Genomic DNA, 24,065 nt, shown 5'->3' with positions numbered 1-24,065 from the left:
CGAGCGCTGGCGATTGCGAGACGGACGGTGACCGGCCGGTGGACTGCTCTGGATAATCACGCTTCACATCCAAGAGGCTGTATCTTAGCGTTTAACCCATACTTCCAACAATATGTTTATTGGTATAACATCTAGTGGAGACAACGTCAATTCACACTACGATTATTTGATTTGAACAACAAATACAAGGTAAGCATTCATACTTTATTCTTATCAGGGGTCGTTTTCGCCATCTTCTCAACAATAGTTTATAAATACGTATACAGCTATTGATAGCGAATGATACTGTAAGTTTGCCATACGCTAAGCTTTTGTTTCGTCAGCGGTACGGCGATATGATACCAGTGCGAATATTATTATGATTACCTATTCAAATAAATAATATTTTACATTTTTAAGTACATATGTATACCGCAAACTAATATGTTTTAGCTAAATAAATTATTTCGTTGCAGATATCATTCATTTAGGATAATTTCATTTTTACTTTTAACTACTTGAAATGGCCCTGGACTTCATAGCTGGATGCATTGGAGGTAATTTATTCTATTTTGTACCCACTTGTCGTCTTCTTAATTCAGATTTTGCGCCTATTACAAATTATGTAACATTAAATAAACAATTAAATATATTTTATAATACGCATAATTTTTAATTGGTATTATTTCAGGTTGTGCTGGAATTATAGCTGGTCATCCACTAGACACATTGAAGGTCCACGTTCAATCGGGTAGAGGTAGCGCATTGGAATGTGCTAAAGTTCTATTTAAAGGAGGAACACTTTCCAGTGCTTACCGTGGAGTGGGAGCGCCTCTAGGAGGCGTAGCAGGAATAAATGCAATAGTTTTTGGAACATATGGCAATACCAAACGGATGTTACCGAATCCAGACTCTCTGATGTCATACGCAATAGCTGGTGGGGCTGCAGGAACGTTACAAAGCTTTGCGTGCGCTCCAGTTGAACTTGTAAAAACGCGACAACAGCTTGCTACCCCTGGACAAGGAATGCCAAAAGGAGCATGGGCCGGAGCGCGCCATATTATTCGAACAGGAGGATACAGAGCACTTTTTCGAGGCTTGTCAATAACGATAGGTCGTGATAGCTTATCATTTGCGATTTACTTCACATCATACGAAGCTATGACTCGTGGACACCAATCCGCAATGAAAGTTTTCACAGCTGGTGGCTTAGCAGGAGTATTATCATGGGTAATTTTGTACCCTGTAGACGTTGTCAAATCAAGAATTCAAGGTGACGTAGTAGGACGATATACAGGAGCATGGGATTGTTTTGTGAAGTCGGTGCGAGCAGATGGTTGGCGTTGCATGGGACGTGGGATCGGTGCTGTAACAGTACGTGCATTTATAAGCAACGGGGCTTGTTTCACAGCTGTTGCGTGGACGGAACGCGCATGGCAAAGAATTTTATCTGGCGAATCTTCGACAAAATCCCTAGTTCAGGCAGCTACACGAAACGAAGCTGTAAGGTGTGACACCACAGAGTATCAATACGATATATAAACTAGTTACATAACTAATTTGTAAAATGTGATTGTTTATAAAAAAATAATGGAAAGTATATGATAACACTATTTTGATTCCGTTACTAAAAGTCGGTGTACGAGTATATATTACAGTGAGTGTACATTGGTGACAACTGAATTGTAACGTGATCTTTTCAAATGGTACAAAGAGATAATTTTCCAGTGATTATAGAATAATATATTTAATACTTAATCTATGTTGTAAAAAATATTAATCTCTAAATTAAATGAATGTTATAACACGATGAGTGCTAATTGTGTAGGCCCAACTTTTATTAGCAACATTATATATTTTTTTAATAATATACTTATTGTTATAGGTTTCCTTAAAGAAATTAAACTATTGATTTGTCAATAACTTAAGTATTTTATCACCGGTAACTTAAACTATATAAAATTAGGTATTTAATAAATTTACTGTTTAATTTTGAATATTAAAAAAATGTTCAAACATAACATGTTGCACGCCGTACGTAGATAAGACGAATCTATTGCCGAAAGAAATGGGTACATTTTATTTCTTTATCTATACTAATATGCGAAAGTTAATCTATTTATCTGTCTGTGAGTCTGTCTCTATCGATGCGTCTGTCTGAATATGTCTGTTGCTCTTACACGGTAAAACCAAATTAAATTGGTGAAATTTGGTACGAAGCTCCAAATAACTTTTTTTATGCCTTTTGCCTGATGACCAAGCCTTAAGCGCGTAAAGCCATATTTATTTATAAAATATATATTTTCTTATTAATCATAACGATTATTTATAACTTTGTAATTATGTTCTCATTAGTTAGTTACAAATTAGTAGCAAATAAACTTATTCGGTTTTGACAAATAAAGTCAGAGATTACAAAATAAAAGATAGATAAAAAGATGTTGTATCGTTAAATATGTTGTAATGTAACATTAAATAAAACGACAAATTATCAACTTAAAATCGTATACTTGTCCGAAAAATTTAAAACATTTAAAAAAAATACTCCAAAATACAGAAATGATTCACATTATGAAAAGTCATCATATTAAAATATGCCAAAAGCGCTAAATATGTGTAAATATTGTATAAATAATAATCTTTAACATCGTATTAATTCCACAAGAATTTTACTTATTGATTTCTAAATAGCTTCATTCCAACTTCGAACTATTTAGGTAAGATATTTGTATATCGATATGCTAGGTGTGATCTGTTGAAAAATATAGTTTTTAGCATTAAATATAAAAAAAAACTAAATACATACACTATAAACTTCAAATTAAACTCCTGTAGTAGTAGAGTCTGATTTGGGTATAATAAATATTTAAATAATTCATAATTAAAATTTACGGTTAATATTTAATGGCGTATTAATGCCTATCCTGCTCCATTGGCTGAGGGGGTGGCGGCGGAGGCGGGACAGGTACATCGTTGTTAGCTTGGTTTTCTATCAGTCCAAGTTGCTCCAGCATATCATCATTGTCTTCGATCAGATGTACCTGTCGAGTATATCTTACGTGATCTTTATCAATCTTCTAAAAAAAGTTTTATTAATCAAGTAAAATAACAATGAATAACAAGAAAATTTAAGTTTTATTTTTAATTATCTTTTTACTATTATTCTTTTAGGAAATTCCACGAGCAGAAAGTAGTTGTAAGATAAAAGATCACGACGAACATTATGTTATGTTTTGTTCGACCTTTGGAGCAAATTTATCACTACGCCTTTGTTTAATATTTATAATAACAAACATGATGAAGACAAATCATAAATCTTACATAAATATCATACTTTTTGTGTCTGAATGAGCAAATAACAAATAGAAGTTACAACGTTGAATAGTGCCTATTTTATGAATAAAGGTTGAGTACCTAGTCTACAAAAAAAAAAAAAACTAGAGTTAAGAGTACGTATTCTGTTTATATATGCGAGCTTAAAGAAATAAATATGTCTAATATTTAAAAGAAATGATAAAACTGAGACAATTTTTATTGATTAGGATCTTTGCCTCAAGAATTCAAAACTAAACAAAACAAGTTAAGTAGTCAAGTTTAAAAAAAATCAAGTCTAAATTTTTTTCCTTGAGTAATGATACTCTTAAATATATTAATTAGTAATCCAAGCAGCAGTAAATCAAGCAGCTGGTATGCAAATACGGCTATACTCTTCAGAAATTTTGACAACAATAATTGATGTCGCTTACAACGCATTTGATTCTTGTAGTCGGGACTTAGATGTTAAAGTATTTTTTATTTACTTTAATGAGGATAACTACGTTATTATTACTACCAAAATGTTTACATTGTTGTTCAATAAAAATAACAAAATATTCTAACATCGGGTAATGCGGTGCGGTGCTGGCCGTGGCGAGCGGTCTCTGACAGTAAGATCTTCTGGCGTTTCTCCTCCATGAGACGCTCGCGATGTTTGTGGATGTAATCATAAACGTTTGGAAGTCCCATGATCACACATGCTGATAGTGCGGAGCGATAGATATTCATATCAGTTGCTTCATACCTACAAATATTTCATATATCATTTAGTTTGTAATCAGGGATGTTATGGAGCTCTATGTCATGTGTGACCTCAACCGGAACTATCGGATATCCGATAATGAGTGTTTTTTACTTTACTATTTCTGAATAATGTCATAAACGTAACCGAATTTATCAGAAAATAATCGGATAATCCGTAATAATTTCGTATCTGAAACCGATAAAATATTATATCTATATATACGTATCCATATTCAGATCCGAAATGAGATCCATAACATCCCTGTTTGTAATAAAACTCATTAAATATGTTTTTTGAAAGCATAATTGCTTCAATCACTACTTGCACAATCGACCGAAAAGTGTAAAGAAGGTTAGCACATTAAAATTGATTTTTTATACCTCAACCGTGGAACGTATATTTTTGCGATTGGGTTAGGCACACCCTACGATAGGACGACCCTATACGACCCCACGGTGACGACACAACACCCTAGGCTCTAAAACTCACCATTCATTAGTTCTCTCATCGTAACACTCGACGTGATAAATAGTGGTGACTCCATTGAACCCGCCAATAGCGAAAATCATATCGTCAATGACTTCGATGGCGAAGTTGCTTCGTGGATTGTACATGTCAGGAACCGGAGACCATGTGTTCGTGTTGGGATCGTACACCTCGCCGCTGCACATCCTCGAGATGCCATTGAAACCGCCTATCACGTATATCTGTTTAAGTTATATATCATTAAAATATAAGATTTTAAATGAAAATGGTTATTTTTATTAGTATTACAGTTGCTTAAATCAGGACATTTACCATGTTTTATATTTTTATTTAAGAGACTCTAGACATTCGTAGATAATGTAGAAATATCGAGCTCCATCAAATTAAAATAAAAAATATGATAAATATCCCGTTTAGAATAACTGTAATGTAAAATATTTTTTGAATTTGCCAAAATTTTTCAGGAGGCAAATGACGTTCTATTTTGTGGTATTCTTGGTCAGTCTTTTTATTCTTTAAGTACGATAAACTTTCTCCTACGTATACTTACTTTTAAACTTTTAAACTATCTTATAATCTAGTCTTATAAAATAGGGTATTACTGTGTCAAAATACCTTATTGTGGTAAGCAATACAAGAGACGCCGGAGCGGCGCGAGCGCATAGGCGCTAAGTTTGTCCATTGATTGGTTTCAGGATCATATACTTCCATGCTGTTCATGCAATCTTGGCCATTAAAACCCCCCGTTATATAAATTTTATCTGTAATATTTGTTGTGTTTATTGACATTGCAATAGGGATTTTTATCAACCAATAATAAGGGTTTTATACTATTAGATCATGTGGGATACTATAACAATTTTTCTATGAAGATTGTCCTGCACTTACCTTTCAGTTTAAGACAATATTGGTCTCCCAGGGTTTGATTTGAACCCTGCCAGACCAATTTTGTCAAACTACCAAACAAATCAGAAATAGGTATATATCAAATCACAAAATTAAATATTTATATATACATAAGTACGTCTGTTAAAGCTGGAGATTGGACTAAAATAAATAAATTCTAATGATTTTCAAGGCTTATTTGAATTAATAATCAACAGACTTATATTTATAACGTATTAATAAATTGAATATTTTCAAAACTAAATCCTTGACTTTGTTTGGTTACTCTCACTATCTAAAGCTGCTGCACTCGCATCTGATCTCTGAGCATTCATGGGCGCCACCAATGACCACTGATTGGTCCTGTGATTGAATCGTTCTGCTGTATTCTGACGATGATGACCATCATAACCACCCATTGCGTATATCGTTTCGCCCAGCACTGCCACAGACACGTAGCAACGACGCGCATTCATGGGTGCTACCTAAAATATATTAACTATATAACGATTGTAAACTTGAAACCAAATTCAAATACAATATTGAAATAAGATGTTTTAATTGAATTTGAAAATAATCAATCTCGTTCATGTATTTCCGATTAGCCTAAAATATGTCTGTTTAGTAAATATCATTGGACATTTAGTTCGACTTAATGTTTTCTTAAATTTTCGCGATTATTACACATTTAAATAAAACTAGTTATAACGGATTTTAATCGCGTATATTAATTATATATACGTGGTCAGTCTACCCGTGACCACGAACGCTGTAAAGTGCTCGAAACGGGATGTCCAAAATAATTAATATACGCGATTAAAATCCGTTATAACTAGTTTTATTTAGTTCGACTTAATTATATTTTTAAGTAATTAATAAATCAATCTTGCTATTAACCTCTCGCCAGTTTTTGGTAACGGCGTCAAAGCAACGACAAGAATTGAAGTAGTCCATTCCGTCGAATCCGCCTATGACGTAGATACAGTAACCCAACACAGCAGTGCCGTGGTAAGCACGAGGACCAGCTGGGTCCACTTCTTCTACCTTAAAAATATACAAATTATATGAGTTCCAACTTCCATTTGGAATCACTTAATAAAAACAAAACAAAACAAAACTGTCCTGTTAACCTAATTGTTAAAGAATTACGAAAGATAAATAAATAAAATATTTTAGTGAATTCCATTATTAAACATTAATAATAGCGTAGAATGAATTACACACCATTCGTTGATTACAAGACATGCAAAATGATAATGATAATTAAATAATTAAGTCGAAATAACGTAATGACCCTAATTAAACAATCATATGATTAAAAATTAGGTAATAAAAGCCCCCGCCCACAAAAAAGTTTATCAATCCTTCTATGGAATAAAAATGATAAACTTGTTTGTCAATATAGAAAAGCAAAGAGAAATTAATTATTTGTTGTCCGATAGTATCAAGAATTGACACAACAACAACAACAACAACAGCCTATAAATTCCCACTGCTTGGCTAAAGGCCTCCTCTCCCTTTGGGGAGAAGGTTTGGAAAATATTCCACCACGCTGTTCCAATGCGGGTTGGTGGAATTGACACGATGATCGTCAATACTCGATCGACATCGATGAATTGACTAGCCAACTGACATATACTGGGCGCTAATTCTACTAACAAGTTGTAACGTTATCGCAATCGAAACGAAATTTTATTTTTGCCATCCAGCCCTTTTCTTATACTACGAACACAACGACGTACTTGCCGTTCTGGTCGAATCAAACATCGATTGACCATTATTTAAAGTGAATTCTCTATGAAGTTTACTTAATATATATCCGATTTATTAATATATTACATCATCCTGACCAAATTATCGCCCATACACGTGATCTTTTTAAAATCTACGACAATAATTAACCTTAAGACGATTTACGTATTTTTTAAAATTGGCACGTGGTTTGAACCTTGAGCATCAAGGTCTGCGGCATTGAGCTAGCCGCTAGATTTAATATAATCTTGCAGATCATTACCTTTATCCAACGGTCTGCTCTAGTGTCATAGGTCTCAATAAAGGCCGTCGGCGACCCGCCACTCCATCCGCCAATTGCAAACAATACCTAATAAATAACATTCATATTGATTTAATTTTACATTATAATTACTATTATAAGTATTTTACAAATGGGGCACTTGCAGAAACATAAATAAAAAAAATCAATTGGTAAGTTATTCAAGCGATGCCCTTGAGTATCTACTCCATGATGCAATGCACTTGATGGACACTTAAATGAATCTTTGAGACCAGAATAAAGTCTTTGTCTTATCTTATCTTATATAAATCTCTCGTAGGTCAAATATAGTTAAAGGTGCTCTGTTATAGAGATAAACTTTCTGATTGAAAGTAAAAAGCCCAAATTTCCGAGAAAACAAATATAATAATATTCCGCCATTAAGTAATCTATTCAAATATATTTCCATCCGCGTCAAATTTAACAAAACATATTTAAAAGTAGCATTTTCCTATCCACTAAAATCATTTTGAAATTTTTGAAGGATGAATGTTTTTAAATAACCTCATGTGGAACTCGCGGTCGAGCAATTTCTGGTGTCGCCACTTCACCGTCTCGCTGAGCGATCATTTCTAAGTCGTAAAGGAACTTTAGAGTTTCAATAATAATAGGGCGTGAGCTTTCATTTCCCGTCACATATGGATGATCCTTAACGTTTTCTAAAAAGAACTGAAATAAATAGCCTCCATTAGTTATATAAAAGTGATCAGATGAATTTATTACTCAATTTCTCACTTGTGTATCCAATAAGCCAAGTCTAATGCTGCCCATAAGTTTAACGGTATGATGCCAACGTATATCAGGATCATAGTTGACCCAGCGTAACACAGCTTCCCATACAACCTCCTCGCTCTTAACATTCAATTCATCCTCAAGTATGATACTGTTTAGTTCATCTATTGGCAGATGAAGGAACTCGTCGCTCTGGGTCGCTACAGTCACAAAGTAACGCAACAAATATCTACGAGAATCGGCCTCTAACTTATAGCAGAATACCCGTCTGAAACAAATAAATAATAAAACAATTAGCTCTACTGTGTTCACTTAATTTTAATAATATTCCTGCAATGGAATAAGTTTATTAATATTTCATCACGATTAATCAGTAAATGCAGCTAAATTAATGCAGCAGGGCAAGGATAGCTTATTTCAAAAACATACCGCATACTAAAATACGCCAGTGTCTCAATTTACGAATAACAAATAAAATCTACAAAAAATATCAAACCTGGCAAACATCATAATACCCAGGCAATTTTTAGGGTTAAGAGAGCCTCTGAGATGATCGCAACAGAGCTGAAGCACTCCAAGGAAGGCGAGATAATCGGCTGTCATGAGGAGCTCGTACACGTTGATGTCAGTAACTTCAATACGCCGAAGGTAAGCGTATTCGATCAAAAGTAGAAGAATTTCTGAACCCACGCCCGATATTAGCACATCGCTTTGCTCGCGCGAGTGTAGGGTTGTTGTAAAAAGTGCCCTGTTGGTATAAAGATTAATTTTTAAAAATATTTCAGACCTTTTCATAAAAAATTTATGTTTTTATATTTATTTAATTAATTATGAGACGTAACCCCTTTATAAATATTAAAAATTAAAAATTGAAATCGATAATTAAATGAGCACAAATAATCACATTTAGGGAACATTAATAAGTAAATTGAATAATGTATGGTAATTAAAGGAAAAGAAGAAAAATCCTAACAAAAAGTATGGACTGCAGGCCGAGAGTATGGCGCGGTGGACTGGAAAAGCGGCGCCGTCATCCGCGCGCACTATCGCGTCGCACAGCAGCCGGCACTCGCGCAACCGGTGTAGCGCCTGCATCGCAGCCACCGACATACATCGCCCAGTCTCGCGACCCGCCGTCTTAACATTTACCAAATATGCCGAAAAAATACAATGCAATGAAAAATATTACACTTTAAGCAGGCTTCGCTTCTGGTTCAATACAACGGCCTCTCCAAAATACTTTCTACAAAACAGCTATACCCGCTGAGAACAGTAACAAAACTCGCAACAATTACATAAACAATTTAGAAAACTACATTCATGTTTAATATAAGAAACTTAAATTAATGGTCTTTGGTTAGGACATAAAATTGTGTTTTCACATTTAAGTTTCAAGTGATAATTAAGATATCTGACAAATTATGCTTAAGTCGAAAAGTTACATTCCCTACTCTAGTACTTACTGTGTTATTCGGGTCGTTTTCCATTTTATTATGACTAACGTAAATTCATCATTAAAATATTGTCGCCCGATAAAAAATATAAATGTTAAGCGATAGGTGTCGCGATACAAACGAGATTTAGTGTAACGAATTTGTAAAATTACCGTAAAAAATAACTAAAAAAAACAGCAAAATCAAGTCATTTGATAAAACATTTTAGGTTAGCAAAAAAATGATATATGAATGACAAACATGTCACACCTTTTTCTTCCAGGTGACATTACTGGATAACAATATTTTCATATTAGCGGTTGTCTTGTGGATATCAAAAATATTGCTCATAATAATTTATTATAAAGGCTTTACTATCCATAGCCAATAAGTTTTAATTTTGTAGTGATAGTCAAACTCCTTGATTGTTTTTAAATAACTTGAAGTCACATTGCAAGTACTTACAAGTAGAATATGTGTATGTGTAAAACATTTTTCTTTTTTTGTTCATATTAGTATTAGGTATACTAAAATAAATAAACACAACTATTAAAATCACACTTTATTATTTTGTATCACAAAAACAATTTCAATGTTCACATTATATTAGTACATACATTATGCCTGTTTTTGGAAAGTTTGATAACTATTTTCTCCTCCAGCTTAGCATAAAGCTTGTCTGAAAATCGGATATTTCAATAGCACAATAGATCAGAAATGAGGTTCGTACCTGCATTTGTTATATTTTTATACGACCCGTATACCATTGAGCTATTGGAGATTTAAGCTGTTTACTTAAAACTCTAACATATGTATAATATAGTATTGTATTCCAAATCACTTCACACATTACATCCCTTAGTTCACGCACTTTATAATTTAATCGTGTGCATTTCACCGTACTACGTCATATCTTATACAAGATTTGTAATAAATATTAACATAAAATACTATTAAACATATAAAATATATAAGTTTAATTAGTTTTACTATTCAGTCAGTCAACTTATATCGATTAAATATGTATATTATTTAACACTTCAGTTCAAAGGCCTGATAACTTCTTTTGCTGTGATACCGTCAGCTCGTAGCCTGGACAGAAGTGATTTATATACGACGGGAGCAAACGGCAGTACGACACCTCTTTGTTGAATTTCCCCTGAAAATAACACATATTAACATATAATACAACATTATAGTTGGTTTTGAAGTATAACTTTTATATTGGTATAAATTAAAACAAGTAAGTGAAATTAAGGAAGGTATACCTCTAATCGAAATCTAACTTTGTACAGGAAGAGAAAATAACATTGTATACCGTACATACATTTGGTTTTAATTTGTAGACATTGTGTCAAAATAAGCGACCACAAGCGAGATGGCCCAGTGATTAGAACGCCTGCATCTTAACCGATTATTGCGGGTTCAAACCCAGGCAAGCACCGCTGATTCATGTGCTTAATTTGCCTTTATAATTCATCTCGTACTCAGCGGTGAAGGAAAACATCGTGAGGAAACCTGCATGTGACAAATTTCATAGAAATTCTGCCACATGTGTATTCCACCAACCCGCATTGGAACAGCGTGGTTGAATATGTTCCAAACCTTCTCCTCAAAGGGAAAGGAGGCCTTTAGCCCAGCAGTGGGAATTTACAGGCTGTTGTTGTTGTTGAAGCGATCACTAATCTAACGACAATGGAGTCGTTGTAAGTAATCGAAATAAAAGCCAGAATAGATATCATTGTTAGGTCTTACCATCGAGCACCATCTTCGCAGCGATGGCGGTGGGCAGTCCTACGGTCCGCGCCATCGCGGTGTGCGAGGCGGGGTCTCCGCGAACGGTCATCGTCACCTCGCGTCGTTCCTTCCTGCCATCACTCCATGTCACACCGATCTCGTGTCGAAGGACTACGAAGTCAGTTTCGTCTTTTTCTGAAAAAAAAAAGGTTTTATTCATATTATATTATAACAGACATAATTCTTTATTTCCTTTTAATAGAAACGTCTCCTGTGGCCTATATTATTATTATCATTTATCATCGCAAGTATTATTTCACTTTCATATAATCTTCCCATTATATTTTAGGTCACATGCAAAAGAGAAGTATATCGAGAGAGCTGGTGTGTTACCTAATTGCAGCTTCTTCCCTAGGTAATGTGAGACGGTGTCGAGAGGCGAGCCGCGCTTAACGACTGGCTCATCGTCTAACAGGCCGAGTGACTCCAGCGCTTGCGCACCCGCGCTGCCGATGCGCTCCGACAGGCGAGTCCTAAGATTCCCGTAGAATATCGACGAGTCCATCAACCCGAGGAGCTCACATGCAAATTGCCGCTATGAAACAAATACCAAGATTAGTTTCCATAGAAATCCGTAAAGTATACGTAATAATGATACAAAATTTACCCATGTTATTTGCGGTCCTTCGGGGTGTAATGTAGGATGAGGATTCGGATCAACGAATCCAAAAAGTTGCATAGCTTTCATCGTTTCGGCGAAACCTGAAATATCTTATAATTAGTATTTTCCCTTAAATCACAAATTTATAATGAAAAATAAAATTAGAGTCTTAATTTAAATAACGATTTCTTTACAGTAAACAAATAAACAAGTAAACAAATTGTACTCAAACAGACCTTTGTAGCGAAGTGTTCCTCTAAACATGGTGTGAGCATCTTCAATACCATACAGTGATGAATATATGGTGCTGTCTCGGTTGGGAAAACCTTCGAAAGCAAAACCTGGTAGGAAATCAAGATCCCGCGCGACTGACATCAACTCGCCTCCACTGAGAACCTCCACCACCTAACGAAAACCAAAAAAATATACTTCATTATATTTCTTCATCAAGACGCATTATGCATACAGTTATGGCAATACTTAATTATAATTGATGTTTTAATTTGATACACCTAGTTATAATAGAGTTTATATTTTTTCAAATTAGCTATTCGATCTTTTACAATCTTTAAAATTAATAATTGGCATAACTTTTTCTATACTTTTCGATGAAAGTTTTTTTTTTTAATTTTCATCACAATAAAAAACATATTAAGAAAATAAATTAAAATTATATGTTACCTGTCCTTTGCTGAGGTACTTGGCCCCAGAAATAGTGTTAAGTAAAACACCACGTGGGCTCCAAGAGAATTTGTATCTCAAGGCATTATCACTGTATTCTGGCGCAGGTAATCCTTAAGGAAAAATATTATCCCATTAAAAAATTATAATGTCTTAATTTTTAATACATTATTTATTTTTAAGTTCTCACCTCCACAATATGATACGAATGAATCAACTCTACCGCCATGGTTCTGTACATCATGTATGCATTCCAATGCCAACAAATGGTCAATACCAGGATCTAAGCCTACTTCATTTAGCAATGTCACTCCGGCATCCTTAGCACTGTAAAATGTTGATGAAAAATTAAGCAAATCTTACATTTAAAAAACGAAAACATGTATACTATATTTTTTTATTGAAAATAACATTAATATATTACAAATGAGACTTAATTTAAAAAGTACTAAAAGATTAAAACCAAAAATGATACACATAAAATCGATACGCCCAATAAAATTATCACTCATTAAATAAATTATCTCTGTGTCAATTAAAAGCTTAGGTGTACATTTATCGCGTTAGTATCGCTGAGGTGCTAGAAATATTCTTATCAAATCTTATCACAGAAAAAAAATGTAGCTAATGTAAAAATGTCCAATTAAAATAAAGCGATAGAACTCACGCCTCATGCAGCTCCTGCACCTCAGGGCGCACGTAAGAGGCCGTGACGAGGTGCACGCCGGCACGCACACACGCGCGCGCCACTGTTCCGTGCAGGTCATAGGGCAATAACGACACCACCACGCGAGACTGGGAAACCAAGCTATTCAGCGCTGACTCGTCGTTCGCCTCCAAGTACTCCGACCGGATGCCGTACCGCTCCGCTAACGCGTCCGCTTCTTCTTTAACTTGTGACGCTGCACATCATCATAATTTAATAAATAAGTATTACTTCTGTTAATTTACAAAAAAGAAATGGCATAATTGTAATATAGATTTTTGGATTAGTAAATCTTTACTAAACTGTATTATGAGAATGTGTTTTACTAACCAATAGTTACGGCGACATTCTTGTCTCTTGAAAGATATTCAACTACAGGCGCGGAAACAAGACCACTGCCCAAAATCACAACTGGAGATTGCTGGTCGTTTCCTTCCACCTTATGGCGTGAACGGCTAGAATAAACAAAGTTTATAAGTATATAAATGGTATATATAGGGGTTATTTTATTACGTTTTAATTTTTATCAAGAACAGCTAACTTATAATAACAAGCTCTTAGAAACTCACTTATTTGCCATTCGAAGTTCGTTGATGTATTCAAATGAAGATGTAAGTTTTCCGTTGCTGGTAATGATAGCCTAAAATAATAAATACATTTTAAATAAGTTCAATGGAATCTTTTTTTTAAATAATAAATGGACCGAAAGTGAGATCATGTTTTTATTGACTGGTCAATAAAATTATGATAAAAACTTACTCCTTGTACAACAGGAGAGAAATTATGTTCTTCCAACGGCCGAGTTGCATCAGAACTCATAATATCTTCAGCGTAAGGGTAGAGCAAATCACCAAAGAAGTCCGTCGATTCACGAGGTAGTTGCGTGGGCATGTTGTCAATAGAACAAACTAGCACACCCGGCCCTTTGAAACTGTGGAATATTTAAATGAGCATACTCACGTGTTTATCTTGAGAAGACATAATGTCCTATGATTTTATGTTCTTATGTCACTGCTATTTTCAGCGAGTTTCGCTTTATTTATGAGTGTTATTTATTCTATATTACTGTGAATAGTTTATTACGAATGTAATTATTTGTTCTTATTGTTACAAGAATTCAATCTCGTGTGTTTATAAATACTTTGCATGTCGGAGCAAATATTCAATAGCAGAAAGATAAAATATGCCCTATAAAACTAATATTAATCGGACGATAACCTCACCACTTCACCTATTATCTTTTGATGTACTTGTTATTAAGTAACCTAAAGTATATCCATCAAGATATTTAAATTGCACTTCATATACACATGTACGCGAACTATGTGTGTGTGAGATAAATAAAAAATATATTATCACATACGATTTATAAAAAACTTCAGCTGAATATCTCGTTATGGAAGTACAAAAAACGTTAAAGATGTGTCACCTCTTTGTGTCCTTATTTCTGTCGGCGTCGTAGAGACAAAATGGTGTGTCGATAGTGGTGCACTCGTTCATAAACTCGATGGAACCGCCGGGGTCTGCCGAGATGTCGCAGATTGCCAGCATTCTATCACATCAAATAGCTTTTTCATAATCAAATAAAATAGTCATGGGACTTCTTATAATTTACACAATACAAAATTAAAATCAAATATTGTATGTACCCCACTAAAGCAAGTTTCGCAAACAATCTATTAATACCCTACAGCACATCGAAGGAAACTTACGTATGTATATCTACGGATTGTAGTCGAAGTTCTGAGTGAAATTCTGATCCGTATTCAAATTCAAAGACAAAATTTTTAGGTGATTATCATTCTTAACGAATACTAATCAGCTATCAAAAGTTATTATAATGCCTAAGTGCGTAATCCTCCACTGGTGCTTTTTATTCTGTCTTTCATAATTCGATGGAATCGCAATCAAACACGATCAAAAAGCGTTCAAGAGAATCTTTTTACGCAAACCGACTTGTACAAGCCGTTCGGGTCCGGATCATTTGAGTGTAAGCATATATCGTATAAAAAAAAAACAATTTATGTAAGTAGAGCGTTATAAGGTAGCTATAGTAGTATCGGGAAATTAAAAAGAAAATAAATGAGTAAGAATTTTTTTTTTTCTTAAAAATATCGCCATTACCTGTGTGGTAGAGCTGGTGCGCCAATACTCTTAGGCAGCCACGGGGTGTGTGATGGCATAAGCAAGTGCTTAGCATCTGGAATCGTCAGTAGTTTAGGGCTGTCCACAGCCCAGTAGATGCAGTTTACCAACACCGAAGTGTACGGAGCTATCTGTTCAATCATATTGAAATATTTATGTTATAATTCTAAAACGTAGCCATAGTTAATCCGATATATCGCTAATAATAATAAAATGTTTCCCGACTATACCATTTTTTATGAATAAGAATAGTTAAACGTTTTTCATTTTTAAATTTAATACTTTTAAAAGTAATGGTAAGATATAATACCTGTATATATGTTATTGTTATTGTTTATCATACTGTATGTATTATAACAATTAAAAGTAATGAAAACCCATGTGACAATTTTCTTTACCAAGAGGAAAATATTATGTATTTCAAGATTGAATTGAGATTTAAAAACAAATTAAGCAAATTCACTTTTGTGGCATTTGCTTCAATACGAAACCTTCGGTTAGGAGTCACGTGTTCTAACGATCAAGTCGTATCTATATATGTATGTGTCTTTCGTGGTATTGAAATTAATAATTAGGCATTTAGAAATTCTAAATTAGCTAAAGGTTAGAGTTTAAGAAATAAAAAATCTTAAGAAGAAGTACTCGCCTTTTGTGCGAAAACAGATATGTATCGTTCTGGGTGCTCTTCATACTCCTGAGGGTCGTAACCTCCTCCATTTTTTCGGACTAAGTGGTGCCGTCTTCGAACCTCACAACCATAAATTTTATTGGGACCTTAAAGAAATAATTGAAACTTAAATATATAATTTCAATTATAGCGCATGCAGCAAGCATTGTACTTGTACACAATACGAATTTTAATAAATACTTTTGAATAGAACACAATTAGCATTTCTGTTTCATCGAAACTCACTTCGTATTTTTATTCATTAATTTGTAAAACCTACTCAAAGCGATCCGCTGATCACCATATCCTCAAAGATACTTAGATAGACTTTAGGTTTATATATGAACATTTTAAATGAAGGTTTAATTTATGTAGATAATTGACTTTTACACTTTTTCATTTAGTTTTACTATAATATAATAGCTCAACAGATGAACTAATAAGTAGTAAGCCGGAACATTAGTGTTTTATTAATTAACATATATTTTTAAATGGTACTTATAATGCGATTGTTCTGATATTCAATGATAATTGCAGTTAAGGAGTCTTTACTATGCTATTGGTTGGCGGACGAGCATATGGGTCACCTGATGGTAAGTGGTCACCACCGCCCATAGACAATGGCGATGTAAGAAACATTCATCATTCCTTTCATAGCCTATCTACCACCAACCTTAGGAACTAAGATGTTACGTGCTTTGTACCCGTGTAGGTTACACATCTTTAAACCGGAACAACCAAGTACAAAATATCTGAATATATTTGGTATTGGCAGTCAAGTTTTGAATATAGGTACTTGGCTTTGTATCAAATAGAAGTGTCAATAAGGATAACGTTACAAAAATAGAATCATTAAAACAACTATATAAAGAACTTTTCCATGACTTGAAGCTTTTGGTTGAAGATATATTATCGAACAATGGTCTTTCTCAAAAAATAGTTCTTTTTCTACCTTATGATTATAACCTAGATAAATAGATTTCAATATACTAAAATTGTAACACCCAATGATTTTTTTTATATGTACCTTATAATAATATACAGCGTGAGTTAAAAAAAATAATATAGATATTATATAATAAGGAAATCAATAATTGTAACACTAATCTAAATCCTTATCAAATGTGCCATGATGTATATTTTTGTTATTCTACTTATCACAGTTTTATCTAAAGATTAATTGGACTGTTTTCTTGATTTGATAGCTTTAACTTACTGCCGTGCTCCGCAACTTTCCTTAACATTTCGGGTGGAACGTATTCATGCGGTAACTCATGAAATATTTCTTGACTGCCCTGAAAAAACAAAATACATTTCTTCCTATTATAAATATGATTAACAATTTATAATTAATTTTATAGAAAGCTTAACATTTTAGATAAGATATCGATAATATTTGATTAAAAGTAAAGTAACAGCCTGTAAATTTCCCACTGCTGAGATAAGGCCTCCTCTTCCATTAAGAAGAGTTTGGAACATATTGCACCACGCTGTTCCAATGCCGGTTGGTTGAATGCACATATGGCAGAATTTCGATGAAATTAGACACATGCAGGTTTCCTCACGATGTTTTCCTTCATCGCCGAGCACGAGATGAATTATAAACACAAATTAAGCACATATATATAGTGATGCTTGCCTGGGTTTGAACCCGCTATCATCGGTTAAGATGCATGATGATGTTCTAACCACTGGGCCATCTCAGCTCATATTACAATATTTGATTAATATTATTTTAAATATATGTTAATGTAATATATATATATATATATATATATATACTATACGTAATAATCAAAAACAGTTTTATCTTAAATAAAAACTAAAAACAATATTCGATAACAATCTATGATTGATTGTTGGTGTAAGTTTTTCGTTCATTCAATAATTTCTTCTAGTATTAGAGTTAATTTTATTATGAATAATCCTGACCTGAGAGACATTTCCTGATCCAGTAAAGACGAAAGTAAGCGGTCCAAGTGACTTGGGCATCATACCAAGTGCGACTTCGTAACCTGCGTCTCGAATCGCTTGACGAGCCATGCTTGAGCTCCGGTAGTTGTGGGCCGGACCTATATGCTAAATCAAAAAGTTTACAGATAAAATAAAATAAATAAATATTGGACAACATCACATACATTACTCTGATCACAATGAAAGTAGCTAAAGCACCGATTATACGCAAATACAAGGTGTATTTAGTATTTAATTTAAATATAATATTAGCCGAAATAGTGATGCTTTTCCTAAAAAGGTTGGACTGAATGCCTGAATAAGAGGCCTGACTCCCATACCCCCTTATACCTCTTCATGACCCTTAATAAATATATTAATTCGTAGCTGATATTTTATTCGTTAATTAATATGTTACGTTTTTTATACGAGCAATTGATAGTAATAAATTAAACTTTATCTTTAGATACACTATCTCTTTTTGAAACTAATTTTTAAGTCCCGATTAAAATTCTAACTATTTTTATAGGTTTTTAATCCAAGAGAGATCACGTAGTATATTATTAAAATGATAGATGATAGTTGGAAACACTTATCTATTTTTTTGTCTATGGTGTAAAATATTGAAAGTCAAAGAATATTTAATAAAAAAAAACATGATACATGTACTCTGAGGCCGAGTGAAGAAGCATCTTAGGCATTAGGTGACTAAGGTACCGAAACGGTAGAAAATATTAAAACTTTTAAAACATACTACAGAAATAAGCAGCGCTGTCTAGACCGATCGAGTTTATTTATAGATATCATTGTAAGTATTATTTCAAGAACCATAATAATTATTATTTTTATAGTGACGTTTATAATATTTATATTACTGGCGCTTAAAAGGCAGTGTATGGCGTATGATAAGATATACCGATACAGAGTAAGCTGACTGGGGTATGGTAGATAAAACTTGGCCCAATAGATACTGATTTGTACTATTAACTCAGGACATTCTTACTATTACTGATGCAAGAATTACCATGAACGGTGTATGATGTCCCAACGCGAGCAACCGTAATCCAAGTCCGTGCAAGATGTTAATCATACCGGCTACTCCGGCGTACTTTCCAAATGCTACGACACGGTTACCCGCGTCATCCATTAGCTTCTCATAGTCTATTAAACGGATGTTCTGAAATAAAGATAAAGGACTATGTAAAACATAATTAATTTTCAATATAATATATGGAAGTGATAGCGTTTAATTTTGCCATTACTGTGCCCCAAAAATGCCTTTTGTCTAAATTATTAAGTAACAAGTTATATTAAAAAAAGATATTCTAGTAAAAATTAAAAATATTGATTAGTTTCGTATTCACTATTTCATAGTAAAACCTTACCTTAGCCAATATAGCATCCAACATTGGCATGTTTGCTTCTTGAGCCTTGATTGTGTGTGAAAAGAAGCAATAAGTTTTATTAGGAATCAGAAGGTCAATTGGGGTTTGTTTAACACCAAATATTACACTGGCTTCGCTGATGTCTTCTCTGACTATTGCTCCCGCATTTATATATGACTAAAATCAAATAATTATAAATTACTAATTAATACACGTACTAAAAAAAATCATAATCATTTTACGCATAAACGGTTTAGGATAAATAGGAACAATAGATGTACTTGTTACAGAGGGTCTTCAAAATTTGAAGGTGATATGCGAATGCTTATAGTGCATTCTATGAAAAAAGAAAAACATTATTCCGTAACATAATCAAAATGGTAAATTAGGATTACCTTTCAACGTACTGCATCACAACATTACGAGTTTTCAAAGTGTATGTAGTCGATTAGTTTTTGTAGATATATGTATATGTAATTATTTATTTTTTATTTTATCATACTTATTTCGTTTTGTAATTAAACTAAAAGAATCTATTTTTAAAATTCCGTAGCATATAAACACTACCAATTTTAGCTTTTGACATAGATCTCATTTCATTTAAAAATTGCTACGGAGTTATTGAATGCCTAATATTATTGTAACTAAATACTAAAATACTACTCCTGTGATAATATTTTGACAAGTAGATGAAAACACAAAAATTCAAATTTTATTGGTTTTCTTGTTCAGTAAATAAATGTAATTCGTAAATGTATGATATCGTTGTTATAGCGTTACATACGAGATATGTTTTGTGAACCTACAACGCATTTATACATACGCAGTAATCAGTTTGTTTGAGTTTATTTAACAAGTGAAATACAGTCTTGTAAACATAATATTTACAAATGTTCTATTAATACATAGCCAATTAGTAATATAGGACGTAATAATAGCATTGTCATAGTATATTGGTTGTTTTATTTGCTTAGTTTAATAAAGTTATTTCGTTTTTTTTACAATAATAATAAAATGTATATGTACTATTTAATAAGACCTATAATAATAATAATTGAATCTACCTGCATAGGATACGCTCTCCGATTGGAAGGCTGCACAATAACTTTAACGCCATTTCGGACTAGACGATTGACATTCGACGGTGAGAACGGAGCTCTCCTTTCCCACACTGATTGATCTTCTCTGCGAATTGCTATTATTCTTCGATGCTATGAAAATAAAATGTTTTTAAATTAAATTTTACAATATTTAAAAACAGATATTTTCAATGATATTCTAATAAACAGATATGTTATATCCATACTAAACAACAGAAAAAAGTGTGCCGCGCCGGGGACCGTTTATTTTAGTTTATTTTTACATTTCGTTAAAAGTAAAAAGGATAGCTTGATAAAAACAATAAGTAAAAGGGATAACTAGATGTTTTAATTACGCAAAACGTATTACTACGTAATTATGATGTATTATAACGTATTACTACGTAAAACAACTAAAGGCAAACGTCCCAATTAGGACGTTTTCTAGTCTTCTTTCTTATCTGTTTACTACAATATCATTGGATATGTTCTAATAAATTCATACTATCATCATAAAAAGGTAGCAAGATATGATGAGTAAATTTCTTAAAGTTTACATTCCAGACTTCGATACCAATTTCACTGTTTACTTGATTAATAAGTCACGCCTCATCTCACCTATCGTATCTAACGATCTTCGAGTACTTAATAGATAATTCATTCATTCCATTCATTCAATTTTGATGTCATGATAATAATCTTTTAAAAACTTTCGTACGACGGAGACACGAACATCACCACCAACCTTTGAAAATAACTAACTGTGGTCACCCACATTTAAGGAATGTTTACAAATAAGCAATGTTTTTTGTGCTAGTTAGTAACAACCCGAATATGCTGAGTTCTCTTTTGTCGTGGAAGAAATGTAGAGTTTTTTTTTACTATTTGCTGCTACATTAGGGGTAGTGAATATAACTGGCGTATTCTCCGAGACTCAAGAAGATGTGTAACAAACACTTTTTGGTTTTTTTTTATTTCCGTAATTTTATGCCACTAATTATCTTGAATATTAAACAGAGTCTAAAATTGTGCTTTAACCAGAGAAAGTTTGTATAAGATATTTCTTACATCGACCTAAAAGTTAGAGCAATATGAGCTTAAAACTTAGTGGTTCACGCTGTTTCCTTAATTTTCTAATTAGGAGGAACTACATTTTTACCACTAAAACAAATATTAGTTTTGTGTAAGTATAATCAATTTTTTTTATAAAATAAATAATTTGCCCCAATCTTTATGATTATAATATTGAAATGTATATTTTCAAGTATAGCGATACATTGTATCTGCCAAAGGTAGGGCATATATATTTTTTTATATTATTATATTATATTATTATATTATACCTTTCGTCAGAATGGCGACTGTTAGTAATGCCGAGCTGACTGAGTCGTTCACGTAGCTGCTATATTCATAACGGAATTCTTAAACTTTGTAAATCTACAAAGCTTAATCAATTGAGTCTTGCTAGTATTATAAGTGCTCCTTTTATTACGACGTTTTTTAAGAAACTGATATAATATTAATCTATTGCACATTTGGAGATCCATCATAATAGTTCGTAAAAATAACAATAATATGTTTTTTTATTGCTTAAGTGAAACTAATTGAACATGAAATTTACTTATCATTAATCAACACTACATATGGCATAGGTGACAAAATTGCATCATGTAGGTAGATCTTATCATCTACATCTTCATGATACAATTTGTAAATAATTACAAGAAGTCGATTGTTTTATTCGTCACTTTTCATAGTGACAAATCCATCAAATATGATGAATTAATAAATGAGACTGTACGCATTGTTTTTGAGAATGCTTAGAATATACTCTTTGTAAATTTATTTATAATAATTTTACTATAACTGTATATAAATGTACCTTATAATGTTATTTATCAAATAATAAGCGTTATGATATGAATTTTATAATAAATGAATGAGTTTAAAAATACGTTAAGTTTTGTTAAAATATTAATTAACAAAACTTAAGCTAATTAAAAAATCGTTTCAAATTCCCTTTATTTTAGGAAGTTTCGAAGTCTTGAGTAGCGGGCCTTTGAAAATATCACAACAGTCCGGGACTCTACTCGAGACACACTTGATTCTAAGAAGTGAAGTTTAGTTTTTAAATAACCTTTAATAAAACTGCTAATACATTTGTAACTTTCGGTTACGCATTACATAATTATGAATTATTTTAAATTACACCTGAACGACGTTGAAGACCATAATAATAAACAAAGATAAATGCTGATTAAATAAACTATTGTTGCCATCGTAATACGTTTTTTTCCTTTAAGTTAGGTATTTATATTATTAAAAGATAACGTGTTTGAAATTATTACTGATTAATTATATTTATCGTCTTATCATTTATCAATCGTAAGACATAAAGTATCCACGTTATACAGTAAAGCATGGTGTTGCTAAAATATATAAGAAACTACAAATCACATGTATATATATAATATATATAATTCCCAATACATATATACCATATGTATTGGGAATTTTTTTATCAAGCTTAAGACTGTCGAAATTATTTTGTATTATAGCTGGAAGAACAACTTGCCCATAGATACTCCAGTTATTGCTATTTCTCATAAAGATTTAAACGCTGGATTTTATTGTCAACTGTAGCTTACGCTAAGTATTTTTACAACATTAATTAAGTTATTAAGTACTTATCTTTTAGTTCATGACCCACTTTCCTTAATCTAACATTAATATTGCAAAATATAAGCACTTATTTAAAATAGAAAATTATTTTCTATTAAAGTAAATTATAGCATAAAAAGTTAATTTATAGTTCTATAAATTTCTTAAAATACAGATTTACAAAAATATAAAATAAAAAAATACGCATTCTTCGTTCTCAAATAATTTAAAAAAACCTATGTATAACGATTTAATTTTTTATATTGTACCTATAATAAATATCTTATCTTATGATCGGCTATTCCATTTTTATTTAAAAAAATCCTTTAACGTAAGTTATGAAAAGAAAGCACAATGAGTAAATAATACGTACCCTTGAAGTTGAATAATAGGCGAAGTGCTTTACTACCTGCCATTTTGAACGCAGCGCTGCAGTTTTATAAAACATTTTATTTACATATATTATAATTCTCGATATAAATGCTACTTAATTATAAGAAAATTGATAACAGTAAGAGACGGCCGTTACACTCGTAATGATGTATATGAGTAATCTATTTGTGTTTTATCGTCCCGATATCTTCTCATTCTGAACAGCTTTCTGAAAACAATCGTAATTTCGTTTATCTGTACATGATTAAACATTTATTATTTACTACGCCTATTAAGATTATTTTGTTGATAAAAGAAGAATCAGTATTTACCTTATTGATTTTTCACACCCACTTTATATACATACATATATGTTACAAAACAGCTGTT

General features: G+C 32.6%; 3 protein-coding genes across 5 annotated transcripts; 1 reads left to right on the top strand and 2 right to left on the bottom strand.

Moving 5' to 3' along the window:
- LOC124532106 (mitochondrial basic amino acids transporter-like) lies at positions 1–2,061 on the top strand. Its single transcript, XM_047106790.1, has 3 exons — positions 1–189; positions 456–536; positions 671–2,061. The coding sequence occupies exons 2-3, from the start codon at positions 503–505 to the stop codon at positions 1,519–1,521; spliced, it is 885 nt and encodes a 294-aa protein (XP_046962746.1). The 5' UTR covers positions 1–189; positions 456–502; the 3' UTR covers positions 1,522–2,061.
- Positions 2,062–2,430: 369 nt separating this feature from the next.
- Positions 2,431–10,137, bottom strand: LOC124532104 (kelch-like protein 10). 3 transcript variants are annotated; one of them, XM_047106786.1, is made up of 13 exons: positions 9,659–10,137; positions 9,169–9,332; positions 8,692–8,943; positions 8,199–8,463; positions 7,968–8,132; positions 7,425–7,511; positions 6,308–6,454; positions 5,697–5,895; positions 5,141–5,286; positions 4,529–4,746; positions 3,859–4,039; positions 2,872–3,020; positions 2,431–2,731 (listed from the first exon to the last, which is right to left on the bottom strand). In XM_047106786.1, the coding sequence occupies exons 1-12, from the start codon at positions 9,680–9,682 to the stop codon at positions 2,892–2,894; spliced, it is 1,977 nt and encodes a 658-aa protein (XP_046962742.1). In that variant the 5' UTR covers positions 9,683–10,137; the 3' UTR covers positions 2,431–2,731; positions 2,872–2,891. The 3 variants fall into 3 exon arrangements, with proteins under 3 accessions (XP_046962742.1, XP_046962741.1, XP_046962743.1); XM_047106785.1 differs by having other exon boundaries at positions 2,431–3,020; positions 9,659–10,136; XM_047106787.1 differs by having other exon boundaries at positions 2,431–3,020; positions 5,703–5,895; positions 9,659–10,134.
- A 38-nt stretch (positions 10,138–10,175) lies between these two features.
- LOC124532101 (alpha-aminoadipic semialdehyde synthase, mitochondrial) lies at positions 10,176–23,884 on the bottom strand. Its single transcript, XM_047106783.1, has 20 exons — positions 23,677–23,884; positions 20,628–20,774; positions 19,564–19,740; positions 19,203–19,355; positions 18,158–18,304; positions 17,442–17,520; positions 16,205–16,332; positions 15,538–15,689; positions 14,843–14,965; positions 14,173–14,344; positions 13,983–14,053; positions 13,744–13,868; positions 13,375–13,609; positions 12,898–13,034; positions 12,708–12,820; positions 12,263–12,431; positions 12,033–12,127; positions 11,759–11,960; positions 11,384–11,560; positions 10,176–10,787 (listed from the first exon to the last, which is right to left on the bottom strand). Exons 1-20 carry the CDS (start codon positions 23,749–23,751, stop codon positions 10,669–10,671), a joined length of 2,796 nt encoding a protein of 931 aa, XP_046962739.1. The 5' UTR covers positions 23,752–23,884; the 3' UTR covers positions 10,176–10,668.
- Positions 23,885–24,065: the final 181 nt, after the last annotated feature.

Source organism: Vanessa cardui, chromosome 8 (assembly GCF_905220365.1).
Source record: "Vanessa cardui chromosome 8, ilVanCard2.1, whole genome shotgun sequence".
NCBI lineage: Eukaryota > Metazoa > Arthropoda > Insecta > Lepidoptera > Nymphalidae > Vanessa > Vanessa cardui.
This window is presented reverse-complemented; position numbering and strand designations above follow the sequence as displayed.